The 23643-nt window shown below is 41.5% G+C and overlaps 4 protein-coding genes across 9 annotated transcripts in view; 2 read left to right on the plus strand and 2 right to left on the minus strand.

Annotated features, from left to right (window-relative positions):
• Nmdar2 (glutamate ionotropic receptor NMDA type subunit 2) overlaps positions 1-12121 on the plus strand; it is a 30112-nt gene extending 17991 nt beyond the window's left edge. For 3 of the 6 annotated variants that reach the window (XM_020951782.2, XM_086827500.1, XM_086827499.1), the window contains exons 3-11: positions 1084-1855; positions 1975-2125; positions 2368-2961; positions 3046-3335; positions 3403-3555; positions 3623-3774; positions 5742-6249; positions 6320-6424; positions 8541-12121. In XM_020951782.2, the coding sequence (XP_020807441.2) occupies positions 1084-1855; positions 1975-2125; positions 2368-2961; positions 3046-3335; positions 3403-3555; positions 3623-3774; positions 5742-6249; positions 6320-6424; positions 8541-8583 (2768 nt within the window). In that variant the 3' untranslated portion in view covers positions 8584-12121. Of the gene's footprint in view, positions 1-1083; positions 1856-1974; positions 2126-2367; positions 2962-3045; positions 3336-3402; positions 3556-3622; positions 3775-5741; positions 6250-6319; positions 6429-8540 lie in introns of those variants that run through there. The other 3 variants (XM_020951785.2, XM_086827501.1, XM_086827502.1) reach the window with 2 other exon arrangements.
• On the plus strand, positions 12111-14807 carry LOC110183498 (uncharacterized). The gene is made up of 3 exons (XM_020951781.2): positions 12111-12511; positions 12606-13389; positions 13466-14807. The coding sequence occupies exons 2-3, from the start codon at positions 12630-12632 to the stop codon at positions 14146-14148; spliced, it is 1443 nt and encodes a 480-aa protein (XP_020807440.2). The 5' UTR covers positions 12111-12511; positions 12606-12629; the 3' UTR covers positions 14149-14807.
• Positions 14808-17152: 2345 nt separating this feature from the next.
• On the minus strand, positions 17153-19930 carry RpL22 (Ribosomal protein L22). Its single transcript, XM_020951841.2, has 3 exons — positions 19788-19930; positions 18976-19599; positions 17153-17632 (listed from the first exon to the last, which is right to left on the minus strand). Exons 1-3 carry the CDS (start codon positions 19797-19799, stop codon positions 17366-17368), a joined length of 903 nt encoding a protein of 300 aa, XP_020807500.1. The 5' UTR covers positions 19800-19930; the 3' UTR covers positions 17153-17365.
• A 544-nt stretch (positions 19931-20474) lies between these two features.
• On the minus strand, positions 20475-23262 carry Acsf3 (Acyl-CoA synthetase family member 3). Its single transcript, XM_020951828.2, has 3 exons — positions 23019-23262; positions 22750-22939; positions 20475-22232 (listed from the first exon to the last, which is right to left on the minus strand). Exons 1-3 carry the CDS (start codon positions 23094-23096, stop codon positions 20638-20640), a joined length of 1863 nt encoding a protein of 620 aa, XP_020807487.2. The 5' UTR covers positions 23097-23262; the 3' UTR covers positions 20475-20637.
• Between the last annotated feature and the right edge of the window lie 381 nt (positions 23263-23643).

Below are 23643 nucleotides of genomic sequence, written 5' to 3' on the forward strand. Positions count from 1 at the left end.
TTAACGATGGCCCAATTGGTAGTGAGGGAAACCGATATTTAGGATGGCAAGGAATACCTTTGACTGGGGAGATTCAACTTCAAGGAGAGAGGTTTCAGTGGTTTTGGCATGCAAATGAAGTCGGTGTAAAATGTATTTAAGGGGGGAGGAATATAGATAATTAGAAGTTTAAGTTATCCATAGAGAGAAGCGACATATCTTTCTTTTAAGAACAGTTTTTAGAGGTTTAATCTGGTTTACCACAAAAAAAAACTAGAACAAATCTAACAAGACCCCATTTCCTATATATAAATAGAAGAGGAAGCTATCTATAGAGAGAATCGACTATATATTAGTGCATATCTTCCTTTTAAGAACAGTTTTTAGAGGTTTAATCTGGTTTACCACAAAAAAAAACTAGAACAAATCTAACAAGACCCCATTTCCTATATATAAATAGAAGAGGAAGCTATCTATAGAGAGAATCGACTATATATTAGTGCATATCTTCCTTTTAAGAACAGTTTTTAGAGGTTTAATCTGGTTTACCACAAAAAAAAACTAGAACAAATCTAACAAGACCCCATTTCCTATATATAAATAGAAGAGGAAGCTATCTATAGAGAGAATCGACTATATATTAGTGCATATCTTCCTTTTAAGAACAGTTTTTAGAGGTTTAATCTGGTTTACCACAAAAAAAAACTAGAACAAATCTAACAAGACCCCATTTCCTATATATAATTAGAAGAGGAAGCTATAGAGAGAATCGACTATATATTAGTGCATATCTTTCTTTTAAGAACAGTTTCTAGAGGTTTAATCTGGTTTACCACAAAAAAAAACTAGAACAAATCTAACAAGACCCCATTTCCTATATATAATTAGAAGAGGAAGCTATCTATAGAGAGAATCGACTATATATTAATGTATATCTTTCTTTTAAGAACAGTTTCTAGAGGTTTAATCTGGTTTACCCCAATGTAAACTCTTGAAAAACTAGAACAAATCTAACAAGACCCCATTTCTTGACGCTTTTCCCCTAATATATAATTCAATACCATATAATATCTATATTATCCCTTTCCCAATCTCCTTCTTTAGCCATCTTGAGCACCTTGTGCAAGGAATTCCTGCGCGTAAATGTCTCCGCCATCCTGTATATGATGAACAACGAACAGTTTGGACATAGTACTGCCTCTGCTCAGTATTTCCTTCAATTGGCGGGTTACTTAGGCATACCGGTCATCTCATGGAATGCGGATAACTCGGGTCTGGAACGTCGTGCCTCCCAGTCAACTCTGCAACTCCAGCTGGCACCGAGCATTGAGCATCAAAGTGCCGCCATGTTGAGCATCCTGGAGCGTTACAAGTGGCATCAATTCTCGGTGGTCACCTCTCAGATCGCAGGACACGATGACTTTGTCCAGGCAGTGCGAGAACGTGTGGCCGAGATGCAGGAGCATTTCAAATTCACCATTCTCAACTCCATTGTGGTGACACGAACCAGCGATCTGATGGAGCTGGTGAATAGCGAGGCGCGGGTTATGTTGCTCTATGCCACCCAAACGGAGGCCATCACCATACTAAGGGCCGCCGAGGAGATGAAGCTAACGGGGGAGAACTATGTGTGGGTGGTCAGTCAATCGGTGATTGAGAAGAAGGATGCCCATTCGCAGTTTCCGGTGGGAATGTTGGGTGTACACTTTGATACCTCCAGTGCGGCTCTGATGAATGAGATATCGAATGCTATTAAGATCTATAGCTATGGTGTGGAGGCTTATCTCACGGATCCAGCGAATAGAGGTCGCAGGCTCACCACTCAATCGTTGTCCTGCGAGGATGAGGGTCGCGGTCGCTGGGATAATGGTGAAATGTAAGTCTAAAGAGTTTAAGATGTACCTCATCCCAGGAGGAGTAGCCAGGGACTTGGCTATATTCGTTTCCGTTTCCATTTCTGTATCCATTTCCGTTCCTTTACCCCCATTTCTGTAGCTTCTTCAAGTACTTGCGCAATGTGTCCATCGAGGGTGACCTGAACAAGCCCAATATTGAGTTCACAGCAGATGGAGATTTGCGTTCCGCAGAGCTCAAGATCATGAATCTCCGGCCGAGTGCCAACAATAAGAATCTCGTGTGGGAGGAGGTAAGTACTACTGATCCTCCTTGCCTTATCCTTGCATGCTTCTTTTCTTTCAACTTTCTTTTTGAATTTTTCCGCCTCACTCTTCCTCAAACGCTCACAATCTCCACTCTCCTTTCTCCCTTTTGCCACTCTCTCTCCCCATGCAATCTCTGATCTTGCACGGCTTTGTAACTTACACCACTTGCCACTCGAATCTGCAAATCTGCAATCTCCACTCCCATCTCCAATTTGGTGCGCCCCAGATTGGAGTGTGGAAATCGTGGGAGACCCAAAAGCTGGATATTCGCGACATTGCATGGCCTGGCAACTCACATGCCCCGCCCCAGGGTGTGCCGGAGAAGTTCCATTTGAAGATAACATTCCTCGAAGAGGCACCCTATATCAATCTGTCGCCCGCGGATCCGGTGAGTGGCAAGTGCCTAATGGATCGCGGTGTGTTGTGCCGGGTGGCCGCCGATCATGAGATGGCCGCCGATATTGATGTCGGTCAGGCACACCGCAACGAGTCCTTTTATCAATGCTGCAGCGGCTTCTGCATCGATCTGCTGGAGAAGTTTGCCGAGGAGCTGGGCTTCACCTACGAACTGGTGCGGGTCGAAGATGGTAAATGGGGTACCCTCGAGAATGGCAAGTGGAACGGCCTGATCGCCGATTTGGTTAATCGCAAAACGGACATGGTTCTCACATCGCTGATGATTAATACGGAACGTGAGGCAGTTGTTGATTTCTCCGAACCCTTTATGGAAACGGGCATTGCCATTGTGGTGGCCAAAAGGACGGGTATTATCTCGCCCACTGCCTTCCTGGAACCCTTCGATACTGCATCCTGGATGTTGGTAAGTTCTGGTCAAAGCTCACTGTGCTCCTTCTCACTGGGTAAGTCCGTTTCGGTTTCTCATTTTGCTCATATGCTCATTTAGGTGGGAATTGTGGCCATCCAGGCAGCCACATTCATGATCTTCCTATTCGAATGGCTATCGCCCAGTGGCTATGACATGAAGCTATATCTGCAGAACACCAATGTAACGCCATATAGGTTCTCCCTGTTTCGAACCTATTGGCTGGTGTGGGCCGTACTCTTCCAGGCTGCCGTTCATGTGGACTCACCGCGTGGCTTCACTTCGCGTTTCATGACCAACGTTTGGGCCCTCTTTGCTGTCGTATTTTTGGCCATCTACACTGCCAACCTGGCCGCCTTCATGATAACCAGGTGAGTGGGAGGATATAGCTCCCGTTTCCTCTTAATTTGTATACCTTTTTGTTATGTGACTTTCTAGGGAGGAGTTCCACGAGTTCAGTGGCCTCAATGATAGCCGCCTGGTGCATCCCTTCTCCCACAAGCCGTCCTTCAAGTTCGGCACCATCCCCTATAGCCACACGGATTCCACCATCCACAAGTACTTCAATGTCATGCACAACTATATGCGACAGTGAGTGGTCTATACTAATCCCAATCCTTTCCCACTCTGCCATACGCCACTCGTGATCTCTCTTCAGGTACAACAAGACCAGTGTGGCTGATGGAGTGGCCGCTGTGCTCAATGGCAACCTGGACTCCTTCATCTACGATGGCACTGTACTGGATTATCTGGTTGCCCAGGATGAGGATTGCCGCCTCATGACCGTGGGCAGTTGGTATGCCATGACCGGTAAGTTGTCCTCGCCTTCCTTCCTTCATTGTGTTCCCTTTAAGCAATTTAGTTTGTCATTAAAAGTTATTATTAAACTCACAAAGCATTTGGCCAAGTGTGAACTGTATGAAAACGAGTTTAAAACTTATCAAACGGCAGATTATGAAACTTTTGGCAACACACACACTTTGAGGGTGTGCCTGCCTCAAGGTGCCCAGCTCAGCATCTCAGAGAAAGAGAGACAGATAGAAAGAGAGAGAGAGAGAGAACAACAACAAAACAGGCCAGAGGAGTTTGAGCCGCACTTTGAGGCATTATTGGCTTTTAATTAAGAAAAACAATGTAAACTTTATTATTTACAATTGGAAAATGTATAAAAGTTTGTCTGAAACTTGCCTAGACCTATTTGTGGTTTTTTTTTTTGCTTATTTTGAAGGAAATTTGAGGGTGTCTTCAATGAAATTAAAATTTAGCAATTTTAAAACATAAATCATTTGCAAATGTACACAGTATCATTTAAGCTTACACTAAGAATTAAAAGACTTAACATTTTTAAAAATATCTAGCAGTTTGTCATCTAATTATAGGATCCAATTAAAAATTAAACATATCTAAAGCCTAAAATATTAGCAATCTTTAAAACGAAATTTATCATTATTTTTAAATGACAATTTTTCTAACAAATCAAAGTTTAAAAAACTCATAACTCAGTCAAAAAAGCATTAATTCCAATTCGAAAACCACTCCAATGTTAGTTTTTATTAGGTTAACAAATATGCATACTAAATTAAAAATGTAAAATTTTTGACAATTTTTAAACATTTTAACGATGTAACGCCTTATAAAATTATTAAAATTTTTAAAAAATTTAATTTTTCCCGGAGGTGGCTAGATCGATTCCCCTTTTGATGCTGATCAAGAATATATATGATTTATAGGGAAACGACTCCTTCACATCATTACAAGCCTTAGACTAAAAGCAAAATGTCACTTATTAGTTGATATTTACTATATTTTTTTAAGGCAATTTTTTAAACAAATCGAAGTTTAAAAATCTCATAACTAAACCAAAAAAGCAAAGATTTTAATTCGGAAAGCTGTCCTATGTTAGTTTTTTATAAGGTTAATAAATCTGCATACTCTGTTTAAAATTTTTAAAATTTTAATTTTTTGTCAATTTTTTTGTGACAATTTTAACCATAAAAAATTGTGAAAAATTTGAAAAAATGTAATTTTTGTCAGACATAGCTAGATCGATTCGGCTGTTCATGCTGATCAAGAATATATATGGTTTATAGGTTCGGTAATGATTGCTTCACTTAGTTTTAAGCTTCCGACTGAAATTCTAATACCCTGGAATGGTACAAGTACAACTGTGCGTATACGTAATTTTTCGGACTATAAATGCCTGAAATAAAATGTAAACCAGAAAGGAAGCTAACTTCTGCAACGAAAGCTTGAGTTTGCAAAAGAATTAAAGGATTCAATGCGAAATCAAGAATAATTAGGCCTAAAATATTAGCAGGCTTAGAATCGATATTTATACATAATTTTATATGAGAATTTTTTCAAAAACCAAAGTTTAATCAAGAATATATACAAGCTTCTAACTACAATTATAATATCCTTGCTAGGGTATAAAGATCAAAAGAAATATTGAAAGTATAGCTAAATTAATCTAGAATTTGAAATGGAAACTTGGGTATTTCCGGTTACAAGTTTTGACACTAAAATTTGATAGATGGTTTTAAATGTTTTAGAAAAGATATGCACAAATCGACAGGAAATGCCAGATGTGATGTATGTTTGGTTCAAAATATTGCTTTCAATATGGATTTGAAGATTGTAAAATTTAATATACATTGAAATATGAAGTATACATCACAACTCTTATATTTTTTGCCCCACTGTTTAAAGCATTTTCTCACAAAAACCCTGAAAAAAACCTTGCAATTTTTCGAATCCATCTTCCATTTTCCATTCAGGCTACGGACTCGCCTTCAGTCGCAACTCCAAGTACGTGCAAATGTTCAACAAGCGACTGCTTGAGTTCCGGGCAAATGGGGATCTGGAGCGACTGCGTCGCTACTGGATGACGGGCACTTGTCGGCCCGGGAAGCAGGAGCACAAATCCTCGGATCCCCTGGCATTGGAGCAGTTCCTTTCGGCATTCCTCCTGCTGATGGCAGGGATCCTGCTGGCGGCACTGCTGCTGCTGCTGGAACACGTCTACTTCAAGTACATAAGGAAACGTTTGGCCAAAAAGGATGGTGGTCATTGTTGCGCCCTCATATCCCTGTCGATGGGCAAGTCGTTGACTTTCCGCGGAGCGGTATTCGAGGCCACCGAGATCCTGAAGAAGCATCGCTGCAATGATCCCATTTGTGACACGCACCTGTGGAAGGTGAAACACGAGCTGGACATGTCCCGGCTGCGTGTCCGGCAGCTGGAGAAGGTGATGGACAAGCATGGGATCAAGGCGCCGCAATTGAGGTGAGGATTTTGCCAAGAGTCTTTGCTCGGAAAATATTTCTAATTAATTGTCCTTGTATCCTATTTACAGGCTGGCCTCCTCCTCGGATCTGCTGAACCATCATCATCTAAAGGAACGGCCACCGTTGCTGGGCAACCTGAGTCTTGCCGCCAGCGCCCAAGATCTATACAGGTGGTAAGTTTTCTTTGTGCATGCTGTGTATGGTTATGGTTACCTCCTCCTCTACCCCCAGCACGTGTCCTGTATAGTACATATCGCATTGTAATTAAATTAAGCAATTGCTTGAAATAACATTCCAGCTTTCTTCATTTCCATTTCCATCTTCCCCCATTCCTGTATCGTCCTTTTGTGTTGTTCTTTCCGGACACGGTAGTAGTAGTAGTAGTCCACGCTAATGATGTCGGTGGCTACAGCTGCTGTCCCTTTGGGGCATTCACTCTGACTTTGCGACGCCCTAATATAAATATATGGAAATGACTTTATTAAATTACTTTATCTCGGTTCCTGATTCGATGCCAGTCGGCGAGAGGACACAGTCCCTGGTTATAGTCTTAGTTATAGCACAATTTCCGACAGTTCCTGTTGTCATTCAGCAGTCAGGAGCTTTGTGTGTAGGTCCTTCCATTTGCATATCGCCGCTTACAATGGGTTTCTCTGGCTACTGAATGGGGGCGTCGGTTTGTGGTTGCCCCTCACCGGTAATCGGATGTGGGAACGCTTTACGACCCTCCAAACACACACACAGTCCTCTCTTTTCTCCTTGGTCCTGCAGGACCAGCAATTAACGGATTCGGACGGGGGGGAGCAGTAGCAGACCCGGCATCCGCATTATCGCTTACACCATCACCCCGAATGGGTCACCTAGTCACCCGGTCAATCACTCACTCACTCCTACCTGTGCAACGCCTGTCATTCATGTGGCTTTTAGGATTATAAATCCAGTTTCAGCAATATAATGGCTCTTAGTTTTTGCGAAAACGTGTTTTTTTTTGCCTGTGCTTAATTCTGATTAGCTAGAGGTAGAGGTGTCCTGCCTGCAATGTCCTGCACCTATGATTAGCTAGAGGTAGAGGTGTCCTGCCTGCAATGTCCTGCACCTATGATGCTGCCATCACCGAGTTAAGGTCATTTCATAATTAAAAGGTCAAACTCTGGAGGCTTCCCAACCATTGTCATGGTCTTATGTCCCTCTGTGTGTGTGAGTGTCCTGGCGCTTATCAAGGTGCTACAAGCAGGCTCTCTCACACACACACACACATGGCAACATTTGCATTAATTACTGGCAAGTAAACAGTCCCAGAGCCAAGTGAGGCTACCTTGTGGGATGAAACTGGCATTGAGGTGTCCTTTATTCAGTCCAATGTCCTTTCTGCGTCCCCCTTTTGTATGCATTATGTGGCGTGTCCAAGCTTCAAAGGAGTTAAGGATTCTCCAGATTCGATTTCCGATTTGCCTTATGCTCTCTGCTCATCATTATGGATGACCAGATACAGGTAAAACTTTTCAGCGTTTCCAAATTGTGCAAATTAACTTGAAGATTGTTCAAAAAGGGAAATGTCGGAGGAGTAGGAGGAGGTTCACACGTGGAAAAAAAAACCCCCCGCACTGAAAAGCACTTCAAAAAGTTTGGCCAAAAAGTTGACTGATAAATGGATGATGATGGATACGATGGACAGCAATGATACCCAAGGGTATAACCCTTTCACTGGGAAAGAGAGAAAGCATTGAGGCACGATCCTCCTCGCTTTTCGTATTTACTTTTTTTTGCCACTAATTTATTTACATGCGAACCCTTGAGTGCTGCTCGCCCCGTTTGGACTCTTGATTGATTGATGATGCCCCCAGGTCTTGCCCCAAGACCCGACCGAAGTTCCCTCTCTCTTTAATGATGTTCCTGCTACCATTATGGGGTTCCCCCTTCTTCTTATAGTACACACACACACACACACACACATCTGCCATTAGCAGCACATCCCGCATCCCGGCCAGAGGCCTCGACTGATTACAATTTGTCACATTTTTTATTGGCTGGCAGGCTAATTAGCATAGCCCAGAACGCATGTCCTGTGAGCCACTGCACCATCCTACCGCCCATCCCTGCCCTACCCTACCCTGTCTATGTATATTCACACACATCGTATATATATCTGTACAGCATGCTTGGCGTAAATTAGCAAAACCTCTACATGTCGTATATAGAGACTAGATCCCGAATCAAACCCACTAACGCCCGGGGGCATACACGTTCCCGTTCCCATTTCCGTTTCACGTTCTCGTTCTCGGATCACAGGTCGTACAAGACGGAAATCGCCGAAATGGAGACGGTGCTGTGAAGTGGAAGTGAAATGAAATGCAGCACTGGGGCAGATGTTCCTGCCATCCTAGGACGAGTGTGTCTAATCAAAATCAACGTTTCAAATAAAATGTAAACTGAAAGCTTTCGAAAAGTTAAGAGAAATGGATACAAGATAGGGCGAGTTAGAGAGTTAGCGAGTTAGCAAAGGAGAGCGAGTTAGCAAGGAGAAGTGAAGAAGTACCCAAAGCGCCTCACACGAAAGACGACGAGCAACCGCAGCCATGAAACCCAAAGATTGTATAAAGTTAAACTAAATGTAAAACAGTAAAAACAGTAAAAACCTAAACTTAACTTAAAATGAAGGAAGAAACAAACAAACCCAAGCAGCCGCCTAACGAGTAATTCATAAAATAAGTTTTAAAAGCAAATCGAACGAACGAGAGAGCGTAAGGAGCGAGAAGCGAGAAGCAAGAAGCGAGAGATCAACCGTTACACTTTTGGCGATTGAACTGTTAAACGTTAACAAGAAAGAGGCAGCGAGACAAGACGAAGAAGAGAATAATCAGTCCCATGAGAAGGATGCTGTATGTGTATGTAATCCGTTTGATTGTTTGTAATCGTTGTTTTGTTTGTTGTCTTTTTTTGGATAGTAATATTTATGAGGAAAAAAAAGAACAAAAAATCATACCCAAACGAGGGACGCGCAGGCTGCCACGCCCATTATAAAATATACACATTAACAGATTTATATGTATTTACCTTGCTATATGATTACGACGATATAAATGTTATTGCATATACACCTACATATACATACATATACATATACATTAAAGAAACAAACGAAAAAAAAACGAAGAAAACCAACAACAAAAATATTTACATATGAATATACATGTGTGTATGTATGTATGTACTTATATTTTTTCTGATTTTGATAAGGAAAATTGCTTATGTGCCGCCAACACAAAAAACGTAAAAAAAAAAAAACAAGTAAAAATAATTAACAACTAATAATTAAAAACTAACAATTAAAAACCACAACAAAAAACAGAAAAGAAAGATGAGAGAAATAAACACTATAGCTATACATTTTCTTCTCGCTAGGAGAGATAATCACACGACCTTCGAGGCTTTCCTTTTTTAGTTGCTCCTTTTTACCGCTTAGATGCTTTCTATTTTTGACAGCTTTCCATTTGTTTTCACTCACTTTCATTGCCGCCTGCTCGCCGGAGAGAGAAATTGAGAGGGAGAGAGAAAGTGGGGATGACCCCCCGAGAACTCAAAGCCAAATTAAATGGAGTCTCTCTTGCATGATACAATTATACAAGGTAGTCTCGTCGGAAGAAATCTGTTAGCTCTACTATTATTAAAGGAGAAATTTATTAATTAAATATCCCGCTATATACTCCATTGCATCCTTTGTTAACTTGGCCCAATTCTACGACACACAATGCAAAAAAATCATGTGGCAGACAACCTTTCACTATGAAAAACCCCTCACTGAAGCAAAACCCGAGCACTTTCGATAGCCGACGAGACTACCTTCGGTAATTGTATCATGGCCTAACGGTTAATGCAAAACACACTCTCTTTCTCACTCTCTCTCTCTCACCCAGCACATCCTTTCTCGACAAACACACGCACGCACACAAAGCAACACTCGCCGCAATTGGTAAGAGAGATAAAACGGTATATTTATAAACGTGCATGTGCATGCATATGCATTGTTGTTATGGCGAGCAAAATGTGCTTAAATCACAGAAATTAAAGTAAACTCAAAATCGAATTAAATATGTACAAAGGTTAAAAACAAACGATTAAACACATAAAAAAAAAACAAAAAAATAACAAAAAATCAAAGTAAATAATGATGAGAACTAAACAGGAGAGTTAAGAGTTGGAGTTGGTGGGAGTAGAGGAGAATCAGAGGAAGGGAAGAAATATAACCGTTTGTGTTGGTATTTGTTTATGTGTGTGTGTCTTCTAAGTGTTTAGCGAGGATTACTATACTCAGAAAACGAATACGAAAACGAGATGATAATGAAAACGAAAGGGAAAACCAAAGTAAATGTAAAAGAGATGAAAATTTAACTAACAATCTTCAGTCGGTGTGCCAACTACAAACACTAACGAACTTGAATGCAATTTTACACAACCAAACACACACACACACACACACGTGTGCCGATGTGTGTTGTGCGCTTCTTTGAGACTCTTTTCGTTATTCAATTAAAACCGTTATGGGTTCCGTTTCCGTTCCGTTTCGTTCTGTTCTGTTCTGTTCTGTTCTGTTCCGTTTCCACTCCTCTGATTTCCGTTTCCGTTTAAAACGGCAGCGGCAACGGGAGGCGAGCGAGCAGGACAGCAGCAACACAACTACAACTACAAAAACACTGCTAACACTACCACTACCAACTATACGACCCCCACACGAATGAGACGGACGAGACAAATACAACAAGAAACAACAAAAACAAACAACAAGAACAATGTTAACAGCAAATCAAGAAAACAAAACAAAGGAACTTATTGAGTTTTATTTGCAAAAGAGTGATTTTTTGTAGTGGAAAAAAAAAACAAATATTTTATACACAAGTTACGGATGGATTGCATGGCGGAGAACATAGCGAAATGTTAATTATTACGTATATGTATATATTTTTTAAGACAAATTGTTCAGATTTATTATACGAGTACTAACAAGAAAAAAAAGAAGAAGGAAAAAAAACTAAAACGAATACTGGCAAAGAGGAGTTTGCAGTTAGTATTAAAACAAAACAAAAAAGAAAAAGAAAACACCCGAAATGACAGATAACGGGAGCCGAAGGAAATGAGAACAGAAAGAGAAAGGAAGAGGAAAGTGGGAGAGGTGGAATGAGAAAACAAAACCTTTACGGACAAATTAAAACAAGTAAAACAAGTTAACATTACATTATATAAGTAGTTAGTAATTTAAAACTAAACCCAAAAAAATAAGCGTAATCACGACAAATGATACTAAAAGCATAAAAAAAAAAACAAAAAACAAAAGGTTTATGTATACAAAAGATGTTTTTTTTTTTAAATATTATTAATGTTATTAAGTTATGAGTACGAATAAATGAGAGCGGACATCTCCAAAACACACACTCACGACACCCACAATGTCACACTGTCCGAGCCCAAACACATATAACGAGTGCATTTTGTTAGCAAAAGTAACGAGAAGAAAGGCATAGCGAGTAAATCGAATCGAACTCGAAAACGAATCAATTTTTAAATGCATTAAAAAAAAAAAACTCCGCAATGACAGAAACTCATTCAAACTAAGTAAGTCTAGTTGAAACTAAACAACTGTCCAGGCGGTGGAGCGTGTCAGCAAATCGTATTTACACACACTCATACACACACACACAGAAAAACCACATTTTTTAACCAGAGAGCGTTTCACGTACATAAAACATAAAACTAAGCGAAATGGAATATGCGTACATTGTTGTGGTAGTTACAGGTGGCGAGGCATACACGTAAATTACAATATAACAAACCAACTTGCAATAAATGTGTATACAAAAAAAAAAAACAACAACAAACAATTGTATTTGAAATTGCGGGTAAAATTCAAATAAGAAGACAGCAACTGAAAGCTGGCTGCTATGACTCTGGATTTGGGAATCGATAAATTGCAGGGTTCTTATTATTTTCTTTCAAACCATTTCGCGGTAGGACTCTCGATATACGATATTTTATGGTCTCTAAGGATGCGATATCTCACTATCGATATATCGATTATGATTTACATCGATGTTGCTGTACTTCTACCACATAATGCCATCAGTGCCACCACTGGCAACGACAAATAATAACGATCGAAACTTTAAAACGCGAACAACGACCGCTCGCGGAGCTAACGGCTAACAGCAACAACAATTAAAACCGAAGCAGCAGCGAAAGCAACAAAAGCCGCGCATCGCAAAAAACTGGTTTGTGCAATTAGCATGCACGTCAATTGATTTGATCGCTCAACGTTTTGGCGACTCCTCTTCGCTATTTTTTTTTCCAATGTATTATTTTCAGTCTGAGTAATAAATCGGACGTCCCATGATGATGATGATGGCCACCAGTGGCAGAAGCCGGGGCATTGCCTTCGTCGCCTGGACGGTGTTCGCCTTGCTGCTGACGCACGGCGGCGATGTTGTGGATGCACGCCGTAACCAGGGCAACGGCAATCGCAAGACCTCCTCCTCGTCCGGCTCTGGTTCCTCCTCGAACTATGGCCATGTGACGCAGCCAAGCTATAATACCAATGGTCATGCAGCCGGCGGCAATTCGCATGCGGATGCTGCCAAGCTTAGCTACTCGAACTACAACTCGCAACCGAATCGTCCGGCGGCAGCAGCAGGAGCTGGAGCTGGCGCTGGCACTGGTGCCGCTCCGCAACCGGGTTGGAATGTGCCCCAGGGACCGCCACCAGCTTACTCTGCCTCCAATCCTGTCGGCGGTGCCAGACCCAATATGCACGAAGCACCGCCGGCCTATCATGCTCCCAATTATGGTGCCGCTCCTCCTAGTTATGGTGCCGCCACCCAGAATCATGGCAATCAGTATTCTTCGGGTGTGCCAGCTGGAGCTACGTACTATCCGGCAGCGGGCGGACATGCCGGCGGTTATCCATCAAACTTGCCGGCTGGTGCTACCTATTACCCATCGGCTGGTCATGTTCCCATGGCTGGTGGCTACCATCCGGTTGCTGCTGCTCCACCACCAGGTGCCACCTACTATCAGGCAGGTTCTGCCCTGCCACCAGGTGCCACCTACTACTCGGCACCGCCGCAGCAGTCCTCCTCTGGCCTGGGTTTCGGTAAGTTTTTCTCGAATTTTCTATTGCTTTTCTCCCCCCCCGCCCTAAACTAAATATTTTATTTTTTCGTGTGCAGGCACTGGTCTCCTTGCTGGCGGCCTGGGCGGCGCTCTGCTGGGCCATGCTCTCACACCCTCCGGTGGCAGTAGCTCTGCACCCGTGGCCGCAGCTCCGGCAGCTGCTGGCCAGGATCGCATCATTATTATCAACAATGGTGTGCCGATGAATGCCACCGATGGAACCACAGTGATTAATGCCAGTGGTGTGGCAGCGGCACCAGGAGCAGCACCTGCTGGAGCTGCAGCACCACCAATGAATGGAACACAAGAGGCCGCTCAGCCTGCTCCCATGGCACCCATGGCGCCCTTTAACCCGGAGGCCTCGAATATGACCGGAACGGATGCAGCAGCAGCTGCTCCGCCACCAGCAGGAGGCATTATTTGTGTGCCCACAAAGGTCAACGAAACGGATCCCAATGATAGCACCAAAATGGTGGAAGTAGAGAAGATTGCCTGCTATCCGGCACCGCCGCCACCAGCGGCACCAGCTGGCGAGGGTCCTGCACCCTTGGCGCCCATGGCACCCGCACAGCCCGGTTCCCAGCAGGTCCAACAGGCCCCCGATGTAGCTGCCCCTGTGCAGGCTTCGGTGAAGTCAAACCAAGTGACCAGCGGACAGGGACAATTGGGTGGCAGCATGCTGCTGTTGCTGCTGCTGGCAATGACTTGCCTGGCCAAGCGGGGATTCGCTGGCTACTAAAGAGGGGAGTGGGAATGGGAATGGGAATGGTAACGAGAACCATATATTTCCCCTATTCAAAAGCTACTCTCTCCCTCGTTTGTATTCAACTGTACCTCGGAACCCCAGCTTTTGTCATGGCCTTGGAATGAATGCTTGTGTTTGCACTGGCCCAAGATCGATATTCCAGGGCGCTAATTGGACACAACAAAAAAATTTTGTTAATTTAAGCCGTACCGTACCATTCCCCAGCAGAAAATGTCCCCTATATAGAGATACCCCTTTTTTTCCATATTCCCTATTCCGTATTCCATTTATAGTATTCAAGTTCCTCCCCCTTCACTCAGCCTTCAATTGTGATGATTGCAATGCGAAAACCAATGGGTAACCAGAACCCCATAAAAGCAACGTGAATCTCGTCCCAGTGTGCGCTTGAAAGACATTCGAATATCTAACTATACAAATAACTATATATATTATATACTAATAATAGCCCCCAACTAGAATTCCCTGACAAAAAAAAAGAAAAACGATGTCGTTTCTCACTCACTAAAAGTGTATATTTTTGCTAGAATTGTTACTCGTAATTGTTGCTTGTTTATGTGTAATTGTTGTAAGCTGAAACCCATTTGTTGCACTTGGAAATTGTTGAAAATAAAAGCTTTTCGCCTACACCCAGAGCCCTCGACACTTTTTGCTATTATTCAGCGTTAACTATATATGGTACCGGACTGTAGATAATGGTCATTATTTTTGACTGACAGCAGCCAGCTCAGTGTGTTTTTCTCCAACGTTATGACTGGATAAACAACTAAACGGAACACCATATAGATAATAATAATGATGAAATGAAATCGGTAAATATTTAGAAACCTCAACAGCAAACGTCGTCGCAAAGCAGTTGCTTATGCGAATTTTGAATGCTCTGTGATGGGTTTTTTTTTCTAATAATAATAAAACAAACAAACAAGAATGGAAGGTTACTTCGGTAACTCGGAGAAAGAACACTTTTGCGTATTAGTTATTTAATAAATTTAAAGATTGATTGATTGATTTCTAAGAGAAAATTGTGAATGTCAAGCCTAAATATGACAAAAATGACTTGCAACTTATGTAAGTGTAAGTATTTTGAAAATTTCTAGAAGAAAATGGAAACTTACCAAAAATATAGGATCTTGATATGTATTATACTATAAATTATTACTGTTGATGTCTTGCCCCGCCTATTGGATACTCTGGCTTTCACAGCTCGTATGCTTTTCTGTACTCACCACCGTCTTTTGAACTTGTTTCGAATGCGTTTCTTCTCCATTCTCAAGAGGAATATCACCAATATACGACGAACGATGGGAATCCTTTCCTGGCACATGAAATATATAAACACAACCGATATTCCGCTGCAAAAAAGTATTTGAAGAACAAATTTTAATGCCAGAAACTTGAAAGGGAAATAATTTTAACACTTTTTGTTTTGTTTTAGAAAATCAAAGAAAATCATGTATACACAGTTTGAAATCTGGTGATTGACTGAATAATGCGAAGGGAACAAAAGGAAAAGGACAACTACGTTTGAACTTCGAGAAAAGTCATGGCATACTTGGGAAATAGGATTCGTTGTTTTTTAACTATAACAGTTTGGCTTTTCTTTAAGTGCTAAACACCTTTGTTTTTTAGGGACTAAATTAGCACATATGTAAATTATAATCTTAGCATAAGGATTGCACAAATACATAATAGTAATAATTTAATAATAACACGAATCATTCAATAATTTAACTTAGGAAAATTGAAATTTCAATATTTATTGCAGTGGAAATACGTCATAACTCAGTCAAAAATTCATTAATTTTCAATCGGAAAACTTTTCTATGCTAGTTTTTATCAGCTTTATAAATCTGTGTACTCAATTTGAAATGTTAAAAATTTCACATTTTTGTCCATTTTTTTGTGACAATTTTAACCTTAAAAAATAATGAAAAATTTTTAAAAATTAAATTTTTGTCGGACATAGCTAGATCGATTCAGCTGTTAATGCTGATCAAGAATATATATGGTTTATAGGGTCGGAAATGGCTCCTTCACATCATTACAAGCTTCTGACTAAAAGTAAAATGTAAATTTTTAGTCGATATTTACTATATTTTTATACCATATATTTTAAACAAATCGAAAATTTAAAAAACTCATAACTCATCCAAAAAAGCATTAATTTTAAGTCGGAAACCTTTCCTATGCTAGTTTTTATTAGATTAATAAATCTGCATACTCAATTTAAAATTTAAAAAAATTAAAAATTTTACCAACTTTTTGAATTTCAATTTTAACAATTTTAGCCCCTTAAAATTTTTTAAAATTTTGAAAAAATTAATTTTTTGTCGGACATAGCTAGATCGATTCAGCTGTTAGTGCTGATCAAGAATATATATGGTTTATAGGGTCGGAAAGACTCCTTCACTGCGTTGCAGGGTTTTATCTGAAATTATAATACCCTGCAAGGGTTTGAAAATGATATAATAGGAATTCCTTCATAGCCTTGGTTTTTAAGAACTAAAATAGCTTACAAAATTATCTTTATAAAAGGTTTGCTAATATAAATAAAAGTAATAATAATAATAACTAAACATTAATAGAAATAGCTTAATAAACCTACTTAGGCCTTCAATCGTTATGCTTTCTTCAAGGGCATTCAAAAACTTTCACCAAATGCTTGCCAATGGCAAAAAGTAATACAAAACAAGTTACGAAAGAAAAAGTTAAATAAACAAACACCAAATAGAGCGAGATAGACAAAGGTAGCGTGAGGGTATAGCTTTTTTGCTCATTAGTGGATATATCAGAGCAAGAAAGCTTCAACAAAATAGTATTTCAAATGCAGAGCTAGAGCAGAGATATACAGATCTCTCTAGCCTGATTTCTTGTACATCTTTTTGCACAATTACAATAAAATTACAAACATATAAAGCTCTATAGAGAGTTATTACATAAAATTAAATCTATTAGTAAACCCACAATGAAAAACAATGCATTTTCTTAAGGAGAATCACACCCCATAGGCTTTTATTTGGCGGCGATCAAACCCCCCAAGGGTTTTCTTATTCCAGAGTTCACAACTTGTTTGTTTTGCGGGTGTAAAAACACGAGCTCATCTCTTCCGAGTCGTGAGATTATTTAATAAAAACGAATCAGGCAATACAGGATGATCATTGTAAACGTTTGAATTTGTTTGTATTGTGTGTGTTTACTCGGCATCGTCGTCCTCGTCGTCGTTGGAGCTGATCCTGAAGTAACGCAGCTCGTACGAGTCCTTCTCGTTGGCAACCACACGGATCCAGTCACGCAGGCTGTTCTTCTTCAAGTACTTCTTGGTGAGGTACTTCAGGTAGGCCTTGGAGAAGTGCACATCGGAGCTGACGTGCAGCTTGAGCTTGGTACGCTCAAAGGTGACATTGTTGCCCAGATTGTTCACCTTGCCGTTGACCTTAAGGCGAGCCTTGACGTACTTCTCCTGCGAGTTGGTAAATAGTTAAGATTTCTTTGATTAGTTTGGTTTCTTATTTCGAGAGCATATGGAAAATGTATAGTATAGTATACAAAATTTTGAATGTCTCTTTCTTTGTTAAGGCCAAGAGTCAATTGATCAAGAACAGAAGGCCCAAATAAAGAAGAGTGACCAATTTTTTAATTTGCCACTGAGTACACTGCCATCAGAGCGACGCTTCAAGCTCACTCTCTGACGGCAAATCGGCGTGGCCTATTATTTATAAAGATTTGCAATGATTTTTAAATGAAATTGCATTAAATATAGAGTTATTCACATTGTATTTAAATCAGACGTCAAAGTTTATTTACAAATTGACGCTGCTATATACACAAGTGCAATAAATCTATATTTTCTTTGATATATCGAAACAATATAATCGAAAAAGATTATTTACAAAACATTTTACTGATTTAAATCATTAATAAAGATATTTAAATGCTAAATTTAAAGTTTTTCTATATTATAAGTATTAATATACCATAATTTACATATTTTTCTATAATTAAAGTTTCGATATAGCAAAGTTTATGATACTTTCAATATGATATCAAGCTTTAACTCTCTACATACATCCCTAGTTAATCCTATTTAAATTGTAGTTACCTGATCCACTTGGTAGGAAAGGGCGACGTATCCATCTAGCGCCCTGCTCTAAAATTCTTGGCGCGTTCAGCGCTCTCGGTTTGCCCACTTAGCGGGTGTGTCTGTTATCTCAAGGAAAGTTAGATATACGAGGGAGTTTGTAACCTCCAATCTTTAGTCCTGCAAAGTTGGGAAAAACCTGCAGGTGTCACGACGCTTGGACAACCTATGAGCAGGGCGCACTATGAATTTTGGCCTGAGGCAATCACGGTTGTGATTGCAACTCAATCCCAGGGCCCACCACGTGGCGGTACACATAGCACGGCTTGACGCTGTTCACAGACGGTTGCACCACTGGCCAGTGCCAGGTCACTGGCGGTCAATGGCTACCCCGTTGTGCAGTGCCCAGAGCCCCTTGTCGGAAACGCGTGTGCCCAAAATGAGAAGGCAGCGAAGAAGCAATACGTTTTTTTTAGGATATCGGACGGAGATTCTCAAAAGATTCTATAAAGCTAAGCTAATCTGTTCCAGAAGTTGTTAACCGCAGGCGGCACGGCAAGAGTCCGCGAGCAGTTTATCGCATAATGGATGTGAGGCTTCGATGTAACCACAACTTTTTATCCATAGCCCCTGGCTAACTTGGGGGGCAATGGAAAGCTTGGTGCGGTAGAAACTGATGCCAAGGAGCGCTGCTCTTCTTCTACTTTTGTCTTTTGTCTACTTACGAAATCGGCCACATCCATGATGCTGTCCTCAGCAATGTTGGTGCAGTCGATGGTGAAGCGCAGGGCGACCTTCTTCTTCTTCTGGCCCTTGCCGCGCAGCACATTCTTCTTCACCACCTTGCTGGGAGCAGGGGCAGCCTTTGCCTTGGGCTTTGGTGCCGGCTTGGCGGCGGGAGCAGCAGCGGCAGCTGGTGCAGCAGCAGCCGGAGCAGCGGCAGCGGCCGGGGCAGCCTTGGCGGGAGCGGCCTTCTTGGCCGGAGGAGCGGCAGCCGGGGTGGAGGCAGCCTTCTTGGCCGGAGCAGCCTTGGCAGCGGCAGCCGGAGCTGGGGCAGCCTTGGCGTCCTTCTTCGGGGCAGCGGCAGCAGCAGCTGGGGCCTTCTTGCCGGCAGCAGCAGCGGGCTTGGCAGCCGCTGGCTTGGCGGCTGCGGGCTTGGCGGCAGCAGCGGCGGCTGCCTTGGCGGCCTCCGGTGCCTTCTTCACATTCTTGGCGGCAGCGGCGGCGGCGGGCTTGGCGGCCTCAGCCTTGGGCTTCTCCACCTTGCCCTTGGCGGCAGCGGCGGCGGGAGCGGCCTTCTTTTCGGCCGGCTTGGCGGCCGTCTTGGAATCACCCTTGTTGGTCTTGGCCTAATCACATAACAGGAACAAAAAAAAAACACATATTATGTATCGTTTTTCCGGGCACTTTCGCGTATTATCTCGACACAATTCCACCGCCAGTGTGTGGCCCACAGTTTGACGATTCATATTTTCATACTTTGGCACACTCTGAACGGGGGATGGGCCGAAATATCTGCGATTTTCCGCGCACTTACAGTTGGAGCCATCTTGTCAGTCGAAAACCACGAAGAAAAAGAACAGAAAACGGAAGGGCTGTCAACCAAGAGGAGCTGTCAAAACAACGATTGCTATCGATGTTATTGCGTATCGATAAACGTAACCGGCGATACGTGGAATGTTTTCCAACACTTGCCGAGAAATTGAGCGAAGGAGAGAGGTAAATTGACTTAATTGCGCTCTCTATCTCTGAGCAGGAGAAGTGGGAACACATTTCACATAATAAAAAAAATATTGATATAATAAATAATTTATATCTTTTAATGTTTTGTATAAGATGTAGTATTTAATGGTATTTAGTGCAAACTGTGCGGTATTTAGTATTTTTACCGATGCAATCGATAAGGGAACTATCGCGTTCATCGATTAGTTTAATGGCACTAATTATGAATTTCTCCCGCCGCTAAATTGAGTTGACCATTTATCTCTCTCTAACACATAGACTTCTTACGGAAGAAAAAGCTGTTAAATTGAGATTTGAAATATTTAAATTCTTAGGAAACTAAAGCTTATAATATATAATAAAAGTCAATAACAAAACATATATACAACAAGAAAAGTAGCTAACCTCGGCAAGCCGAAGTTTGTGTAAATATACAAAAAACAGAGAATAAAGAGAATACATAGACATATTTAAGTATTTAAATCAATAAGCTGCAAATAAATAGTGTTTGCAAAATTAATATTTTTATTATGTTACAAAAACGATAGCTGTGGGGCGAATGTCGCACGTAATTTCACATAAATTTGTTGTGGCCCAGGCGAGGGAGACATGATTTGAACTTATGATAACACTATGGATAAGGATATGTTAAGGATCGACCCATTCTATTTCGAAATCAGGGTCTTGAAAACCGTGGGACACTTGTGGGCTGGTAAATGGCGATAGCAATAGGTCTTTATGGCATCCAAATCAATATCAGCATCCGGAGAGACAATGCAAATGACGCCAAGACGATGACCCCACACCTTGTTGGGTATTCCCAGGACGGCCACATCATTGATGGAGGGATGTGAGATCAATACCTTCTTGATCTCTGAACCATAGACTTTGTAACCGCCCACGGTGAAGACATCGCTTATCTTGCTTAGGAAATAAAAATTCCCATTCTGATAGGCACAAATATCGCCAGTCTTGACGAAACCATCGGGTGTCTCCTCCACTTTACACCCAATTGCTTCCGGATCGATTTGACGGCCATTAATCCCACCGCCCAGAGATTGGGATACCATATCTGACTTGGCTATCTGAAGTTCACCGATGACAGTCTGCGAGATGGGCAGATCGCTGCCTAAATCCATATCCGATTGGATGAGACCATGATCCACATTGCCGCCAAGTTCATTTTTGCAGGTAATTAGCTCTGTGCCCTTGCTGCTAATTAGCCGAGCGGTCACGCCCTTGAGTGGTGCACCCAGTGTGCCCGGACGATAGTCCACTTTCTCTGAAGTTACATTCGGATTTGGAGTTGGTGACGTTGTGGTTGCTGTTGATGATGATGATGTGTTGCCATTACTGGCACCTATTGGATCTTCCAAGGGATGACCCAAAACGAGGCCCGTTTCCACCATGCCATAGTATTCGTATATATTCTGACCCGTAATCTCACGCCAACGCTGGAACACTGAATCCGGTAGCAAGGCATAACCGGTAGCCATCAGACGAATCCTTTGCCGGCAATGATTCAAAATGTATTCCACCATTCGTGAGTCCTTGGCAAACATCTTGTCATATTCCGCAATTAGACGCTTGTATACAATGGGCATGGCCAGGAAGATGGTGACACGCTGCTTGGTGGGACTATTAATGCCCAGGAGGGCACTCCAGGCATTGTGACAATCGAATTTCTGCTGCAGGATCACGGTTCCGCCCACACTGAGGATCCCTCCGACGGCGGCATTCATGCGATTTAACGAGAGAATTGGTAGCAGGCAGTCCGAGGACGATAGATGCCAACTGTCGATGAGGCAACGGATATGGGCATCGATATTGCGATGGGAGAGCAGCACTGCCTTCGGTTTATTCACTGAATTTGGTGTGTGAACTAGCATGGCCGGTGCACCGGCATAAAAGTCACTCGGCAACGTGCCCTCGGTGAGGAGGTCACCCTGGGTGCTCACCAGTTGCTTCACATACATCGATGTGGAGGATACACTCTCCGCCGGGGGCACAAAGCTATGATTTAGCACTATGGTGGCTGACTGGAGGCCCAGTGAGATTTCTTGGGCCATTTCTTCGAATTCGGGTGTGGCTATCAGTAGCTTGGCCTTGCATCCTGTGGCCTGTGAACGCAGGTGCTCAATGGGTTGTCCACATTCCAGGGGCACAGCCACCTGACCAGAAATCCAGCAGCTCCATTGTATGGCTATCCAGAGGGCATTGCTCGAACAAAGGTAAGCCACATTCGAGAGTGAGGCACTGCCTGAGGGAAAGTTAGATGTGATTATTATATGTTTACAGGATTATCATAGATTTTTACTCTAAAACTTAATCCAATCGATGTGAATTTTGGTATAGGAAGAGAAATGGGTTTAAGAAAGGATCATGTAAAGGCTCAGTCTTAAGGGAAGTATATTTGATTAGATATTGAAAAGCAAATATGATCAAATGTATACTAAATTCAAACAGATCCTTGTAAATATTGGTACTTGGTAAGAATGGAGCCTAAGAAAAGATCATAAGAAGAGATTGCCAACCGGAAAGGATATTTGCTATGAAATTTAGAAGCATTGAGACTTAAGTAGTCCCTTAATTTTGGTATTTAAGGAGAATAGAACCCAAAGGAGGATCATGAAGCTTGATCTGTTTAAGGGATTATAGATGTTTTATAGAGGATCCTATATCACATATCAATTTATAAAATTAAAGCTTGAAACCCGTATAAAATGATATATAGATGTATAAACCTATTATACTGATACTCCTATTCCTTAACTCACCACATATATTCGAAATCTGTATGGCCAGACGTTTGGCCACCAAATAGAGCTGAAAATAGGTGTATTCCCCATTGATATCCTTCACGGCGATCTCGTCCGGATAGAGCATGGCCCGCTTGAAGGTGGGTACAACCAGATTGCTGCGCACGTCCTCCTCGAAGCTGTGTCGCAGCTTCTCAATGAAGCCATCCTGCGATTATCCATTACTCAATCATTAATCCATTATTCTTCGAGATATATGAAGTCAGAATAATATATTATTCACTTACCTTATGTATCAGCTCGGCGGAGCAGAGACGAATCAATGGACGCAGTCGCAAATGTTGGCAACGGCGAAGTAGAATCATTTTTACTTTTGTTTTATTAATATTTTGTATCTTATTATTATTTTTTTCGATTTATTTTCACTGGTGTAGTTGTATAGGTGAGAAAAGTGAGTAAGGGAGGCGGAGATGCAGAACTTAACTACGATTTTCCGGTGGTTGTTCCAATTGACAAGCCAAAACGTTCAAATGATTTTTGCCGTTTTATTCAAGGCACACTTCATTAGATCTTCGAAATACTAGACTACGGTGAGATTTTAGGGCTATATAGAGTCTTATAAATAATACACAAGCATTAAATATAGAGTGTAGAAGAAATCCTTAAAGTTAAACTATAAACAAATATAACGTAAATTATATTGATATCTTATTTTATATGAAAAACAAAAAGGAAAGATAATTTCAGGAAAACAAAGGCCATAAATCGATTTTTTAACATAGCTATATCCATGCTATAAATCAATATTATCTTTGTTAAATCGGACCACTATAACCGGGCAAATTGGTTAAATTATAGTATTTTATATTTAACATTGTAGTCGCAGCATACAATTAAATATAAAACCTTTGC

Source organism: Drosophila serrata, unplaced genomic scaffold, assembly GCF_035046125.1.
Source record: "Drosophila serrata isolate PLE 108 unplaced genomic scaffold, ASM3504612v1 contig_176, whole genome shotgun sequence".
NCBI classification, from domain to species: domain Eukaryota; kingdom Metazoa; phylum Arthropoda; class Insecta; order Diptera; family Drosophilidae; genus Drosophila; species Drosophila serrata.